The 15834-nt window shown below is 42.5% G+C and overlaps 1 protein-coding gene across 1 annotated transcript in view; it reads left to right on the forward strand.

Annotated features, from left to right (window-relative positions):
• Positions 1–15834, forward strand: part of usp43a (ubiquitin specific peptidase 43a) — a 105411-nt gene that overhangs the window by 34172 nt on the left and 55405 nt on the right. Inside the window, exons 3-4 of the mRNA XM_079159432.1 lie at positions 1687–1790; positions 15489–15581. Of these exons, the coding sequence (XP_079015558.1) occupies positions 1687–1790; positions 15489–15581 (197 nt within the window). The remainder of the gene's footprint in view (positions 1–1686; positions 1791–15488; positions 15582–15834) is intronic.

Consider the following 15834-nt stretch of genomic DNA (forward strand, 5'->3'; position numbering starts at 1 on the left):
TCAAACAGACCATAAAGCAGAGTAGGCTTTAGGACGTGGCAGCCTTGTGATTGACAGGTTGCTACTTGTCTGTGTTTTCGTCTTAGAACTTTAACCCTTTCACAGTTTGCGGACGTTAGTCATAAACTTTTTGGTCACCTAAAAAGGCCTTATTCAGCGTTTGGGTGTACTTATGCTGCGTTCAAGACAACCCTAATTTTCCTTGTTTAAGTTTCATAGTTCTGACCTCCAAGTGACAAACTGATGTGTCTTTGGCAAGTGCACACACAATTGATCTATCAGCACTGCAGCCTCTACATTTTTTATGTTTTGCTATATGATAGCATATATTATCTTAAAAATACAGGCAGATAGATAGTACCTACGTTGCCTTTTAGTTGATGGCAAAAAGATTCTTCGTGAAGTCTTATTGATGGATTTGCCTCGAGTTTAAAAGTAAGAACTCCGACTTTGACCAGCGTTCCATTGTACTTTTTTCTGGTAGGAGGTTGCAAATTTCCGAGTTCCAAGTTGTCTGGAGCGCAGCATAAGCTCCCCCCTCTCGTGTCCCTTCTGTTTGCAAAAAAAAGATGGCGACGGCCAAAGTGCCGCGCTCGAGGCTTCGAAACCGCAGTTTAAAAACCAATGGCTGCCTATGGCTCTTTGCCTTTTTTTTTACTAATATGATGCGAGCAACAGAACAACATGCAGCAGCAGACCTCAACTGAACCGCTTGTGTGCGTGTCCGCCTGTGTGTTAAATCACGACCACCTCGTGTTCACTGACGGCTTCAATGTCCGCTATACAAGATAAAGATTCGTCAATCTATTTGTCTGTTTCCTCGAGTCACAGTTGGCCATCTTTTATTCATCGGCGTCATTCTTTTATTCTTATGTTTGTCTTTGAAGTCTCTTTGCCCTCCTGCTGGGTCCGACGCAGCGTGCGGGGCATCCTAGTTATTTAGTTTATTCAGCGTGGCACCGGCGAGGATGGTTGACATCTCAAATATTTCTCTGACTCCAAACTGTGTTGACTGATTAGCATTTAAACTTTCCCTCTCTTTCAGACAGATGAAACCCCCTCGATGCTATAACATTTTATGATTCACCTTTTTTTTTCACCCCCCATTTGATTAAATCGTCTCACTCTGTCTGGTTCTCCCTCTCAATCTAAATGTATATCTGTATCTCTCTGTTTGATCGTCTCCTAGTTTATCGAAGAAGTACAAAATGTTTAAAGTATATTATCTCTAAATAATGAAGGCAAAGGGAAAAGTCAAAGAGATTGAGTTATTCTTTGAGCTCACAATTTGTCCATATCTGCACTCAGGTCTGGTTGAAGCTGCTATATAATACACGAGGGCTCATTGGCTTCTGTTAAAGAGAGTTTTGCATTATCTCTCCCTGTGCAACAAGAGAAGCATCATATATCTGATGCCTGATATTCACTCAACAGAATAAAGGCAAATGGGATACACTTCTCGCATGCAGCCTCAATTTGTAACAGATAGACAACAATGTATTTGTAAAAGAAAGTCTTACCTGCTGCAGCCTTAATTCATTTATTGTGGCTTGTAGGGAACTCGTGTTCTTGTTATTATTTCATATCATTCTGAAGATGATGGTGTGTGTGTATTTATGAATCTGCCTGCAAAGGATGTTCTCAAAAATGTATTCCATGTCCACTAAAGCGATCATTTGTCTGCAGGGACCCAGTTCGTCGGAGGATCCTTCCAGCCCCAGTTCAGCCGGCACGCAGCAGCCTCGAGATCGACACAGTTTTGTCCACGAACACTTCCAGGCTCAGTACAGGTGAGCAGCGCAGACTGAATGCAGGTTCAAGTCTGGTCGAGTAGATTCTGTAGCTATGCAGACTTTTCATCCAATCTTGAATTGCATAAATGACAGAATTAGTTTTTTAGATTTTTTTTTTTTGGTTTCAGTAAAAAGTTAAATCCTTGAGGTCCGATTTTTTAATTTTTTTTCCCCTCATAGACAATAAAAGCAAAGCAAAGTACAATTTAAGTAAATAATGACCGGAAGTTTGACAGCTTGTGTCATCGTCTCCCCTTCCACCGACGTTTAAGCGCACGGGCTCACACCAGGGTTCAAGCACGGTGGCCCGAAAAAGTGGTCACAGGGAGAACTAAACCCCTGCTCCACTCTGCGTGGTACTCCTGACTGAACGGGACAGACGGCTCTGTGCTGTCGCCATGCGCAACAGGATGCTCATATTCCTCACTGAAGCTTCGAAGCCCCCAAAACGTGTTCGGGACAGCCCCAGTGCAACAAGTTTTGCTTGTTGTGTTTTGTATTGTTTTGTTGTCTACTTGTTTTTGTGAGTGTATTTTTATTTTTTAAAAAGAAAAAAAGAAGACATTTCTGTCAAAAGCATAAAACTCAAAACTAATTTTCCATCTCAAGTCCCTGATCAATTATGCAGCAGGCTTTCCACCAGGCACTTTATCTAATGTCCTGAGGTTGTGTTTAAACAAACACGGTGCCATACATACCATTAAAGAGAATAGGTATTCAGCACCTGTGGGTAGACATAAGAATCACTAGCTGGAGAGAAAGTAGGTCAGACAGACTTGAAGGATTCAGGGGATTGGTCTTTAGTGCTGCCTTCTGGCTCTCTTTGCTTCATTCACAGAGCAAAGTCAGAAACTGAGGTTTTCTGCTTTAGTAGCGCCTCCATTACGGAATTGACTCGAGACCTTTCAGTAAGCTTTTCGGCACACTTGACCTCTTACCTTCGCTTTCCACTTGATTCCAGAACAATAACAATGATATAAGCTGTTAAATAAAGAGAAAATGGCAGACTTTAATGTTGTGGATTGGAAAATCTTGACTATTGACTACATTGGGAATAGCAGGGGAAGAAAAACATTCTCTGTCCTTTTTGTAATGAACTTCATCTCAGTGCTACTTGCTAATAGGTGCAGGGTCAATTTTCTGACTTTTTATAAACAAAACGATGAAATGCTCATTTGAATATATAATCTACAGATTCCTAAATGATAACAATAATGGGAAGTTGTCGCCCTACTTCGCTTACCTGCCCTTGTTAAAACAATCCATCGACATTAACACTGTGACAAGTAGGGTTAGGGAAAAAAATAAATTAGTAGATGCATCGCGATTCCCCCTTAAACGATTATGACTCGATCCAGAAAACTCAATAGTCGGTTATGATCACCTGTAACAATTATTCCTTACCGCTGCCCCCGAACGCAACAGACGAAAAACACGTGCGTCTCGTTTACTTTCTAAACGAGGCTAAATACTATCAGAATTTATGTGAGGGCGGCTGAGCTTCAGTAGCCGAATATGGATACAATGTGACCGGCACAAAGCTAACACATGGAAGCATTTCCCTGCTGGGAAGGTCACAAAGTCGATTGCAACTTTTTTTGCCGAGGTTTTGCGCCCGTACACGGTAATTGAGAACCAGAGCTTTCGCGCTATGTTGCACACTTTAGAACCGAGATACAACGTTCATCTCAAGGTTTTTTATGGACACAGCGATACTCTACAACCAAACCAAAGCTAAACTCCTGGAATCACTGAGGAAAGCGTGCAGGATGGAACACACTATGCATGACAACAGCTGATCAAGCTGTGTGTGTGTGTGTGTGTGTGTGTGTGTGTGTGTGTGTGTGTGTGTGTGTGTGTGTGTGTGTGTGTGTGTGTGTTTTGAGGGAAAGATCACACCCGAAACCAAAACAGACGTGACTTTGGAACGAGCATGAACAGGCCCGTAAACGAGGTGAATCCTGTGCTTCTCCAAGCTATTACCTCCACATAGGAATTTCCGTGCTCTCTGGGAATGGGACACAAATATAGTCAAACGGGATCATGATGCTCACAGTCTGAATGCCCAGAGGTAGCCCTGTCATGTCTGGACCGACACACACAGTTGACCCGCGGTAGATTAGCGCGCGGGACGATCAATAACGAGGTCAACCCCTGACGCTCGTGCGGTATTGGCCAGCACACTGCGAGGTTAACCAGCCGTTCATTCGTGGGATCATCCCATTCCCTCATCGCCGGAGGATGGATTGAATGCTTAGAGGCGGACTGTATCCCCGCGGACGCTCGTCTCCCATGATGCTCTCCGTCTGAGTAATTGAAATCGTCTCGCACTGACTCAACTCGCGGATTCAGTGCGAGAGACCAGAGGGGTGAAGATGTTTGTTGACCATCTCCTTCCTTCTTTTTTTTTCACTATCTATTTTTTGCTCTCTCTAACACTATTCACACTGATTATAATTCTAATTATTAATTATATACTAATTATAATTCTGAGGCTGGTAGAGACGCTGGAGGTATCCTCTTCTCCCAGCACAGTTATGGTTTTATGGAATGCATTAAAGCTTAATGGAGGAGTGAGAAGGGGAGCCAACTGTCACATCTACTGATTGACACATTCATTCTTAAATACAGTGATAATGAGTCCCATTAAGAACGACTTCAAGAAACACCACATGAACTGCTGGGCTTCGTCTACATTACTGTCACATTTACCCAGACTTGAATGATTTAAAATAACAAATAGTAATAGCATTTACTCTTTTAAAATAGCCTGTGAATCACTGAAGCTAATATCTTGTGCTAGTTACTAGTGCTAACAATGCTAGCATACACATACCCCAGCCTTTCATCGAAACTCAAATTCAAAAGAATATGTATTTTTTTACACCATAACAGTGCTGTCAAGGGACTGTTATGGTGTAAAAATACATTTAATAACCTGCTAGCAGATAAAAGACTGTTCTACATCTGGTACATTTACATCACAGAACAGTGATGTTCATCAAATCACAATCAACGTTTAACCCCGCCCAAAATTTGCCAGTTTAACAAATCAAATCTGGGTGAAATCACGGTGGGGGTGATTAAACGTTTGCCGTTGAACCCTTTCTGTAGCCTGCAGCCATGTATTCCCCCCTCAGTGGTCTCTTGCAATAAGAGTGTGTCACTTCCCCCCGCTGACATTTAAAAGAAACGCTACTGGATTACATCAGTGTTAGCTGACAAAGCACTAAGACTAATTATTTATAGTATGTATTATATATATATACATTAGAGCTGTGAAAAATAATGCGTTAACGCGTTATGATTAAATTACAGGATTAATTCGTTATTTTTTTTAACGCATTTAACGTATGCGCAGAATGAGCTTCCAATATACCCACAATTGACCGTTCGCCCCCTTAGTTACTGTTGCTACGTCGACAAAACTCCCAGGACTGTGAACCCTAAAGCATGGCGAGGACGGGGACCAGCGCTATATCTGTCAGTGTCAGTGATACTTTTTGGAGTAATATCTCCGCGATATTCTCCGGATCAAGGCAAAAGGGACTGCAATATGCAGTGGAAGGATATATCCAAAACATTAAGATCACGAAGGTGACACAACAATAATCGAAGCAAAAGCATACAGGTCTCAATCAAAACATCTCTAATGCAGTCAGACGTTAGCTGCTATCCAAACAAACACATGTAACAGACTGTCTCATGTTTGTCCTTTCTGGTGTTGAAGATATGTCCCATCAGCGTTGCCGTAGAGAGGGGGCAATTCCCGCCTCTAGGAAAAGGGGCGTAAACGTAAACGGGAAGACGTTATGGTTTCACCGTAGCACTACCAGCCTAAAGTACCATCTCAACGCGACGCATGCGTTGGTCGGTGAGGGGAGTTTAAGTGGAATGCGCCAAACCACCCTCACTGAACAACGTAGTTCCCTCACTAAGTCTGCCTGTGACAAGTTGACTAGCACAGTTGCCAAATGCATTGCAAAAAGCTGTAGACCGATTAAGATTGTTGAGGACGAGGGGAAGTTTTGCGAGTGGCAACGGGGGACTCGAGCATCAAAGCACCGCAAAGAGGCACAATAATGACAAAAATCGGTAATATGTGATTAATCATGATTAATCCACAGAAACCTGTGATTAATTTGATTAAAATTTGTAATCATTTCACAGCCCTAATATATATATATATATATATATATATATATATATATATATATATATATTAGATATTGTCAAATGTTCCATTTACATAGAAATTCATTATCATCTTCAGAATAAAAAAACTGCCATCATGGTCTTATAATTGTTGGATTTAAAATAGAATAACAATGTAAATTGTAATGCTGACAATAAGTGACCATACACACACACACACACACACACACACACACACACACACACACACACACACACACACACACACACACACACACACACACACATCCTTAAGTAGTCTGAGTCTTTAGTGCAGTAGCATCTTATTTTTCCAGTTATTTTTCTCCCGGTGTGTCCGTGAGTCATTACTGGTTGTAACATCCCAGCTAACAAGCTTACCGTGTTAACTGCACACCGCAAAATGTGGGACTGTGGGATTCACTTGAGGGGGTTTTGAGTAAGATGTGGATGAATATAGAGAGAGGAAGTGAAAGAAGAAGAAGCAGAAGATGAGATTTTTCCCTGCAGGGCACCTGCCTCACGTGTTGCAGGTTTTAAGGACAGTTATGAAGAGACAACAGGCGTTTCTCATTGCTGTAGTGACGTTGCTGGCGGCAATTACAGTCCTACTACTACATAAATAAGTTTATGTAAATGAATAAACAGTAGTGTAAAGAGCTGCAATCAATTGTCGCTTAATCTGCTGATTCTTTTTTTTAGTTAGGCATATAATAGTTCATAAATTGTCTGTAAATGGCCTCCAGTATTTTTGCTTAACAAACAGCTTAAAACAATTAGAGATTGATTGATTATCAAATGTGTTGCCATTGGAACTGGATTGAGCGGCTAAGCCTCTAAATTAAGTTTTGATCTTTTCATACTGATATTCCTCTCACATAACTGATCTGTTGCTATTTTGAACATACTCTAAATGCTTTTATCCATATTTGTATGATACCTTCAATCATGTGTTTCTACGTATAACTGTTCGTCGCAATATTCAAGAGTAAATCACAATATATAATTGAGAAGCCCTAATGAGCAGTGATACGTTACATTAGTTTAAAAAAGGTGAATGAATCTCTTCAAACATAGACATTATTTCATATAATAACCTGCTAGCAGATAAAAGACTCTTCTACATCTGGTACATTTACATCACAGAACAGTGATGTAATGAAGCGCTCACCCAGTCTTCATTTCCTCACTTAACAATTAGTGTTCCGTGTCTTACGGCCTCCACTCATATCATAGAAATAAAATGTGTTATTCATCACTTACATTACTTTCTCAGTCCAAGACCTTAACGAAGCGTTGGCTAGTCCGCTACAAAACACATCACGAGCACAAGTTACGCTCTAATTGAAACCGCCGAGTGTTGATTTGTTTCCAAACTCTGCGGCAGCATCATCCCCGGTGACTCACTCTCGTTTAATAAATGATGGTTTGGAATTTGTTTTCCACTCTGGGTTTCATCAGACCGTTCTCCAGTGTAAATATGCCTTTTATGCATTTGTATTCTCACCGCATTAGCCCGTCTCAGCCTGAGCTGGTTTCAGTCTGCTGAGCCGGGGGACCTTCATGTGCTCTCCTCCTCTTTATTTTGTGTAATCACTGGGGAGCCGAAGTCACTCTGGCTCTAAATGCACTCCAACAAAAGAGCAATCGCTCACTCTCAATTTCGCAGCGACTTATTTTTGTTTTCTTTGTTTCCCGGTCTCCATCTGTGTGTCTCTCTCTCTCTCTCTCTGGCCTTCCCTCCTCCTCTCTCTGCCTCTATCACTTGGCTGATCTCTCTTTCTTCCCTCGTCTTCCTTCCTGATTCTTTTTATATCTCACAGAGATGCTCCTCAGAGGCATCCAGTGGAGTTGTCTGATCTGAATAAATGTTTGCGATTAGAGGCCGGGGCTGTCTTGTGGTTTGGGCTGCCGGTGAGGGAGTCGGTACTCAAGTCGCTGCGTTGTGCCGCAGCATTTGAATGAGTCTTTGTCAAAAGCCCCCCCCTCCCTCCCTCCTCCCCCCCTCCCTCCTCTGTCTGTCGCTCTCAGTTTGTGGCATCTATTTTTAATGGCCTGGGAGACGTGCGGAAAGCCCCGGCCTCTATCTCGGTCTTGACAAACAAGATAGTTGATGATGGTTACTTTGTTTTCTTTTTGGGGGGGGGGTTATATCACAGTGGCCTTTATTTGAATGCATATTCAATGTGAAAGCGTTTGAGATATTACACAGTTTGTATAATACATGTTGTCAGATGCAAACTAGAGTTTCTATGATTTCCAGGTTTATGTAGCAATTGAAACAAAAGCCAGCTGAAAAATACTGAGACGTACATCGTTTTTTTTCTCAGTCCCTGACAAGTTGAGCCGCGAGCCATAAACAATTTATGTATTGTAGCGCGATTTAGATATACGGTCAACTCTGTCCAGCATGAGACGTTCTCTCCACCAATCATATATTTTTACGCCAGATCCTTTGAAGACTCGACGCTTCATAGGAGAGTGCAAACTTTCTCTCATCTTCAAAGATGGTCCGCAGGGGCTCCACATTTTCCACCCAGGTTGGGATGGGCTCGCGTTGACCTCTCCGTCTGGAGCAAAATGTGGCCAGACTTTGACCTCACTTACTTTGATTTTTGCGCTCACGCATGGCCCCCCCCCCCCCCCTGCTGGTGTCACCCAGCTCCCTGCAGTATCAGGCTTTGAAGTGGGTGCTAGCCGGTTAGTGCCGGGCAGTACAAAATGGGAGTGATTCTTTGATGTCCTTTTAACCATTTTTGTTTTGCCACCTCACTTTTGAGGTATACAGTAGTTACAGTTACACACCAGCAAGTAGCCACTGGAGCCTAAGATGACCTCATGGACTGTAAGTAAGAGATGGATGTTGTGACGTCACCCATTGGTTTGGACTTTTGAAGCATCAAGTTCAACATTTTGGCCAACGCCATCTTGCTTTTAGGCCGTCGCCATCTTGCTTTTTGGCCATCGCCATCTTGTTTTTTTTGCAACCAGAAGTGAGACGAGAGGGTGGAGCTAAGTACAACCGATCTCTGAATAAGATATTTTAGAACAAATCATCTTTGGTGAACTGAAAAAAAAGACACTATAAAAGGGTTAAAGTTGCAAGACAATTTACTAAGACTTGAAACTAGCCATTGAGACCATAAACTAAAATGTACAATGTTTACTGAGGGACTAAATCAAGTGAGAAGTAGGGTCATTTTCTCATAGACTTTTATACAATCTGACTTGTTTGAGCCGAGGCACAATCTTCCATCTCCCCACTCTCCATGGTCTACCCCTCTCCGGTGTGTTTCCTGGTGAATATGAATTGTCTGAATCATATTAACTTCTGGAACTGGCTTTATACAAGAGTTTATATTCTCAAACTTTTCCTGTCTGGGACCCAAACTGTATATGTCAAAGTTCAGGCCTCCAGATTCTTGGCTCATTAAAACACACCAATACTTTTCCACTGTAGAGACCCACCAGAAAATCACCTGTGAAACCCAGTCGTGTGTGTGTGTGTGTGTGTGTACGCTACATTGTGCGCACACACACACACTCCACACAACGCTGGCTGGCTGGAGCAGGGAGATACCATGGAAGAGTCGCTTGTTTGGAGAATCATTTCCACCTCACATACACAGTACTAGAGCTGCCCAATTTTAAATGTTGGGTTGATGGAAATGTTTGTCCCATAATGCAAAACACAAGGGACATGTAGCAACTACCTACAGCAGAAAATAACTTTAAAAAAAATGGACCTTTAGACACTTTGAAAGCATGACACACACTCAAAATGATCAGTGACAGAGCGACTCTGCTCACATCGTTGGCTTCTTAAGTTCTGTGGTTTTTCATGCATTTTGTGGGGTTTTCTGTTCATTCCCTTTGAACACTGTGCGGTACGAGATGCTTCCAGTGTTTTAACTCAGCGCAGTGGGGAGACAGCTGACAGACCAGACAACCAAAGGATCAGATTTGAGACAGCTAATCCCCACCTCCGTCCTAATGCTGAGGGTTAGATCGAGACATCCTTCTCTACATACTTTCATATTATTATTGATTTGTTCAGCAACCAGCTAGTTCCTGCTTGTCAACTTGAAAAGTGAGTCATGTGTGCCAAGGTGTCTTCTGTTCCTTTTTTAAAGGGGTTGACAAGAATCCATTCATCACCCAGTCAACTCTCATGTATGAAGGTTGCATTAAGAACAGGCAATCACAATATTGTCTTCAATATTGTGCAAGGTGCCACCTGCCCACCAGGAGTATCTATCATTCACAACCAATCGCACTCCGGAGGCAGAACCTACGGGAGCAATTTAACATCGACATGGACTAGCCAAGCCGGGGTTCGAACCGCCGATACTCTAACACTGAGCCACTGCTTCACTGTTTACCAGAAGGAACTGCAATTCACTCTGAGCATTTTGCTAAAAGGAAACTCAGGAAAACAGTTTACAGTAGCTTCACAGTTTACCTCAGACAGACTGCCAGATCCAGGTGGTTGGTCCTCTGCTTCTGCAAATCTATTCAAACCTTTTTATTGGGACAAATTCGCATCACTGCCGGTTTTTAATAGTTTTGATGCAAGTTATTCACAGGCGAGTATTTCTGTTTTCATGTCCTTTATTCGTCACAATAGAGGCCTTAAGGGGGAGGATTAGAAAGAGAAAGAAAGTGAGTTTGTATGAGATTTAACGTGTGAGGGAGTGAGAGAGTCTCGACCGCCCCTTTAGCGGAGTTAATTTCCCCTGACAGGGGGTCTCTACTCGCACTCTCTGATAGAGAGAGATGAGTGCCCTCCAATCCACAGCCAGTGACACGTGACTGACTGACAGCCCAACAGAAGAACTTTAACTCTCTTGAGCTCCGTCTGTCTTTCACTCCCTGGAGGAGCGCTGACCTATAGACAACTGTGGTATATAGCGCAGCCCTAAGTTTGCTGTGGCTGGAGGTCACATTTTATCCCGCTTTTCCTTTCCACCAGATCTGTATTTGTACTTTGGCATCTAATGTAGGACAAGCCTGAGGCCGACGCGTGCATGTGCAGTGACGCTTCGCCCGTAATCCAGCCAGGTGTTATAAATATGCGCTCTGCACAAAACGTGATCGTTCATCATTCTCACTATGTGGGATTCCGAACGTTAAAAAAGAAATATGTTCACCCACATTTTTCTTGACATCAAAGCATCTGGTGCTGCTGTCGCAGCGTGTTGTCTCATGTTTCTCCCTAAAAACATCACGACGAACTCTCGGTGTGAGGATGTGATTTTGAGCACCAGCGAGATTAAAGTGTCATGATATTCTTGACCTTTTGTCTTTCGAGAACGGATTGTGTGTCGAGTAATGTTTGCTTCTGGGGAATGTATCTGGAACCTAGGTTACGTCTTCAACAGTTCTTCAATAGTAATTAAAAATAAACACCCAGAATGAAACGCTCAACCTTTTTATGAGAGGAAAGGTTTTACTAAAAGGAATGTTTTTTTTTTTTTTTGTAGTTCTGTTTACTCCAAGTGTAAATAGCAGCAACAAACCCTGCACCTGAGCCCAGGCCTCCATCCATCACTTAAATAAGGTCCGGACTGCTGTGACTAAACAATCCGGTTTCTGTGACAAGAACGTTTGAGCTTGGTCGCTGCTGGGACCAAAGCTGTGCCCAGGATCATTTTTGAGGCAAATAAAACTTGGAGAAAAAAAATAAAAATAAAAACTGGAACAGATGAAATTGTAGCCGTTATACAAACTTCAAAAGGGGCAGCGTGTGTGTGTGTGTGTGTGTGTGTGTGTGTGTGTGTGTGTGTGTGTGTGTGTGTGTGTGTGTGTGTGTGTGTGTGTGTGTGTGTGTGTGTGTGTGTGTGTGTGTGTGTGTGTGTGTGTGTGTGTGTGTGTGTAAGCTCTCTGCAACTTATTTTTCTTTACATTTGTTTCTGACTTCCATTGCTACACATGACCCCGCAGTTGATTCACCAAGTTATTAGTTAGTCTCAGTTAGTTTCAACTCCCTAAAAATGCATTTATCACACTGACGTTTGACTGGAAGAATTACCAACACAGATATACCAATAATAACACCTTTACATTTGTTTTTTCTTCTGAGGGCTGTCAAAGACATTACATGCAAACCCTGCAACTCTGACAACATCCGCTCATCCCTGACACCACAACTAATAGATCACACAACCTGTATACCGTGTGTGTCATATGCCAGCACCCTGACCTATTTGGTGCCACAGCACCCACATCGTTCCCTACATTGTGCTGCAAAGCTTCTCAATTTAGAATAACTGTTCAAAAAGGCGACGTGATACTGCATAATGTTTCGCGATGCTGCCGGTGGAGTGTTATTTATTCAGCCCCCGAGCAGATCGGAGGGATGCTGAGCAGCTCCGCTTTCGTTCGTGATGAATAAGAGCAGCTGCTGCTGTGTTGTGCATGGCGCCCGTTTGTGATTCTATGTGGTACAGCTCCAGGTGTTGGGTCCAAACCGAAGGATGGAGGTCTTTTGGTTCGACACCGGAAACATCATCAGCAGGAATACGTATCTCCTATTCTCTTCCTATTCTTTTTTTTATTTTGTTCCCGCACGCACACGTGGGAATTTAAGTGTAAGTAAATGCCGAGTTTTGGGTTTGTGAGCGAATACAGCCTGTCAGTCGTCGTCTCCCCCCCCCCCCCCGAGTACAAACTGGAATCATTAGCGAGCCTGTGACTGGCTGTCACGGCACAATGGTTACAACACTGACAGCGAGGTAATGCGGAGTTTGAAAAAACTGGTGTATTATTTCCAGCGTACTTGTACATTTGACAAGTTTGCATCGACACAAACTTGGGAAGCGGCTCGACTGGCAGAAATGATAGTGAGACACCGGGAGATGAAACGAGCATCTGGCAGCACAAGTACACACACACACACACGGGCACGAATGTGAGCGCACTCTGTAAGTTGTTAATGTTAAGAGAACATTATGCAGCAACATTGGAATAATTTCCCTTCAAGATCAAGTCAAACAAATGGATATCAACGTAGGTATCAAGAAGCTGCCTTAATGTTTTTTTTGGTGCAACGCAGAAGTCACATTAAAGATTCAAATTCAGCAAGTTATTAGCAATACCCACATTTTTTTTTTTTTAAAGTTCAACTACTTTTATATAACTGTGATTAACTCAACATGCAGTTCTGAAAAGTGTCTTAAACTTCGGCTGTACTTAGCTCCACCGTCTCGTGTCTTATCTGGTTGCAAAAAAAACAAAATGGCGACGGCCAAAAACCAAGTTGGCTGAACTCAATACTTCAAAACAGCAGTCGACAAATCAATGGGTGAGGTGACAATGACTATGTCCACTTCTTACATAAAGTCTATGACTTAACTACTGGAGGATGTCTAAACAAACTTGAAAATGCGGATGCAGCAGTTTTTTTCTGTAAAGCTTATTATCTTCTGAAGGATAATTGGTTTCCCTCTGATGGAGACACTCTACCATGTCCGTTAAGTTGCCTCAAAGAAATTGCCAGAGTTAGAAATGTAGTGGTCTGAATCGGTGCTTCAATGTTTGCTAAATGAGTGCAGTGTGACACACAGCGCGCACACACAGCCACCAAATTGCATTAGATGATCTCACGTGAATAAAAGGATTATGTTCCAGCACTCTGAGGGGATTATGTGACTCAAGAACAAACTGAACATAGTGTTTTTACTCGTCAAGGCTCGATTTCCGTCAGGTTTTAAGGAAGGACAACAGGTTATTTGAGGCCAGGAGTCGCTCAAGGTTTGGTAAGATAAAAGCAAAAGCATCACTCACACCAGGAATGTGCGTAACTGGAAACTTTCTGTGGATTTGTAGTCACAGCTACATTTAATTGTATTTGCTTATCCATTCCCACACTATTCCAGTGTCAGACTACTGCTTGTTGCCGTCACGCAACCCTTTGAGGGACTCCTGGTAGTGTTTGCAGTGAAGACATACTGAGGACTTGCTGTGCTATTTTGTACATTTATGTAAAAAGGGAAAGTACAACATGTGTGCTCATTCCCGTCTTTGCAAAGAGTTAGATGATGGATACCACCGTGTGTTTGCAATAAATATAAAGCTGCAGTCAGAAGTTAATTAGCTTAGCTTAGCATGAAGACTGCATATAGAATAACGAAATCCACCTACCAGCACCTCTGAAGTTTACTGATTTAAGATGTTATGTTGTTTGCTTAGTTCATGAAAAAACAATGTGGAAGGAAGTTACTGCACCTGGTCAAGAAATAGCTTTAATCTCACATTAGGGCTGATTCAAAACAGTAGCGTTTTGAGGTGTTTTCAAGAAAACCATGTACGGTATGGTACGAAATGTCAACATTAACACCAGCGTTGATGCGTTTCATCACAGTACACTCATATCATTTAGTTTACAGCTTAAAAAACACGTTTTAAATATGCAGTTACTCTTTTAAGCTAAGCTAAGCTAACCGGCTCCTGAAGCATCATGTTTAACACACACACACATGAGAGAGGTATTGATCTTCTGACATGCGATAAGAAAGCAAATGTCCCAAAAAATTCCAAATGTTTTCCTCCAGATACTTATTAGGGTTGCTCGGTACTTTTTGTCTTTCGCTTCAGATGTTTGCTGACACCAGCCCATAGGTTGGGATCCTTGGCTTTTTCCACCCTCATGTCATTCCTCCACTCTGATCAGCTCCACGGCCGTCGGCTCAAAGACCTTGACGGGTCCTGTCCACGTCTCTCTTTCTTTTTCCTCCCGTCAGCTTCGCTTTCTTCCGTCAACTCGACTGTCGTGCTGCCAACCTTCTGTTCATTTTTAATCTGCTCCCACTGAGCCCTGCACTTTGTTGTCTTCCTCTTCATCTCCGTCTCTTTTCTCTCCACTTTTCTTTCCTCTGCCTGTCCCACCTCTGCCGCATGCTACCCTTCATTTTAGTCATCTTTGTTCCTTTCAGCTTAACAGTTTCTCTCCGCTACCCTCTGTGCCTTTAAATATCCCATCCACCTTTCATCCTTTACCTTTCCTCTCTGCTTTCTTCTCTCTCCATATTTCTCCTCTTCTCCTCTACAGCTCAGTATGTTCTTGAGGATGCAGCCTTTTTTTTTTTCTTCTTCATTTTTGCAGCAATATCTCACCTGCCTAACTGTGCTTTTGCTGCACTTTTCTCAACAGCCGACCCGAGTCCAGATGGCCTGATTCTGTGCTCAGTATTCACCACTGTCCACGTTTGGAAAATTCACATAAGACTTAAGAGGCAATGTGAAGATTTGGCATGTAGGGATGGGCGATATCTGTCGATCCATCTGTCCGACGCGGTTTATAGAGTCATACAATGTTAATAGAGCTTCTCTCTCCACCGTTGAATGTAAGCTTTGAGATTGGATTGCCCGACGCATGATCACATTTGGAAAAAGAGGTTGTGGAGAGTGAACAATATGTAATGTTTCTTTCAAGTCTTATCAGAACCCAGAGTGCATGGTGAACTGAGGTCATGCAGAACAAAAACAAGATTAAAATTGCTCTTTTTGTCCGTCTGTCTCCAGGTCTTCTCTGACGTGCCCTCATTGCCTTAAGCAGAGCAACACCTTCGACCCATTCTCATGTATCTCCCTGCCGATTCCCCTACGACAAACCAGGTGATGTATAACACTCACAACAAGTAGAGTCTGCCTATATATGTGTGTGTGTGTGTGTGTTTGTGTGATATATACATCTATATATATAAATTAATTATGGGCTGTTTTTCAATATGCTCTATTAAGGTAAGGCTAATTAATGGTGATCTTGCTGTCGGTGCTATACCTGAACTATATTAGCGTTAGTGTCAGAAGTAAACTTTAGTGATTTTATCATGTTTCACTTTGGTCTCATTCCGGTCGTTATGGCGGC

The sequence above is a fragment of the Pholis gunnellus genome (genome assembly GCF_910591455.1).
Source record: "Pholis gunnellus genome assembly, chromosome: 5".
NCBI lineage: Eukaryota > Metazoa > Chordata > Actinopteri > Perciformes > Pholidae > Pholis > Pholis gunnellus.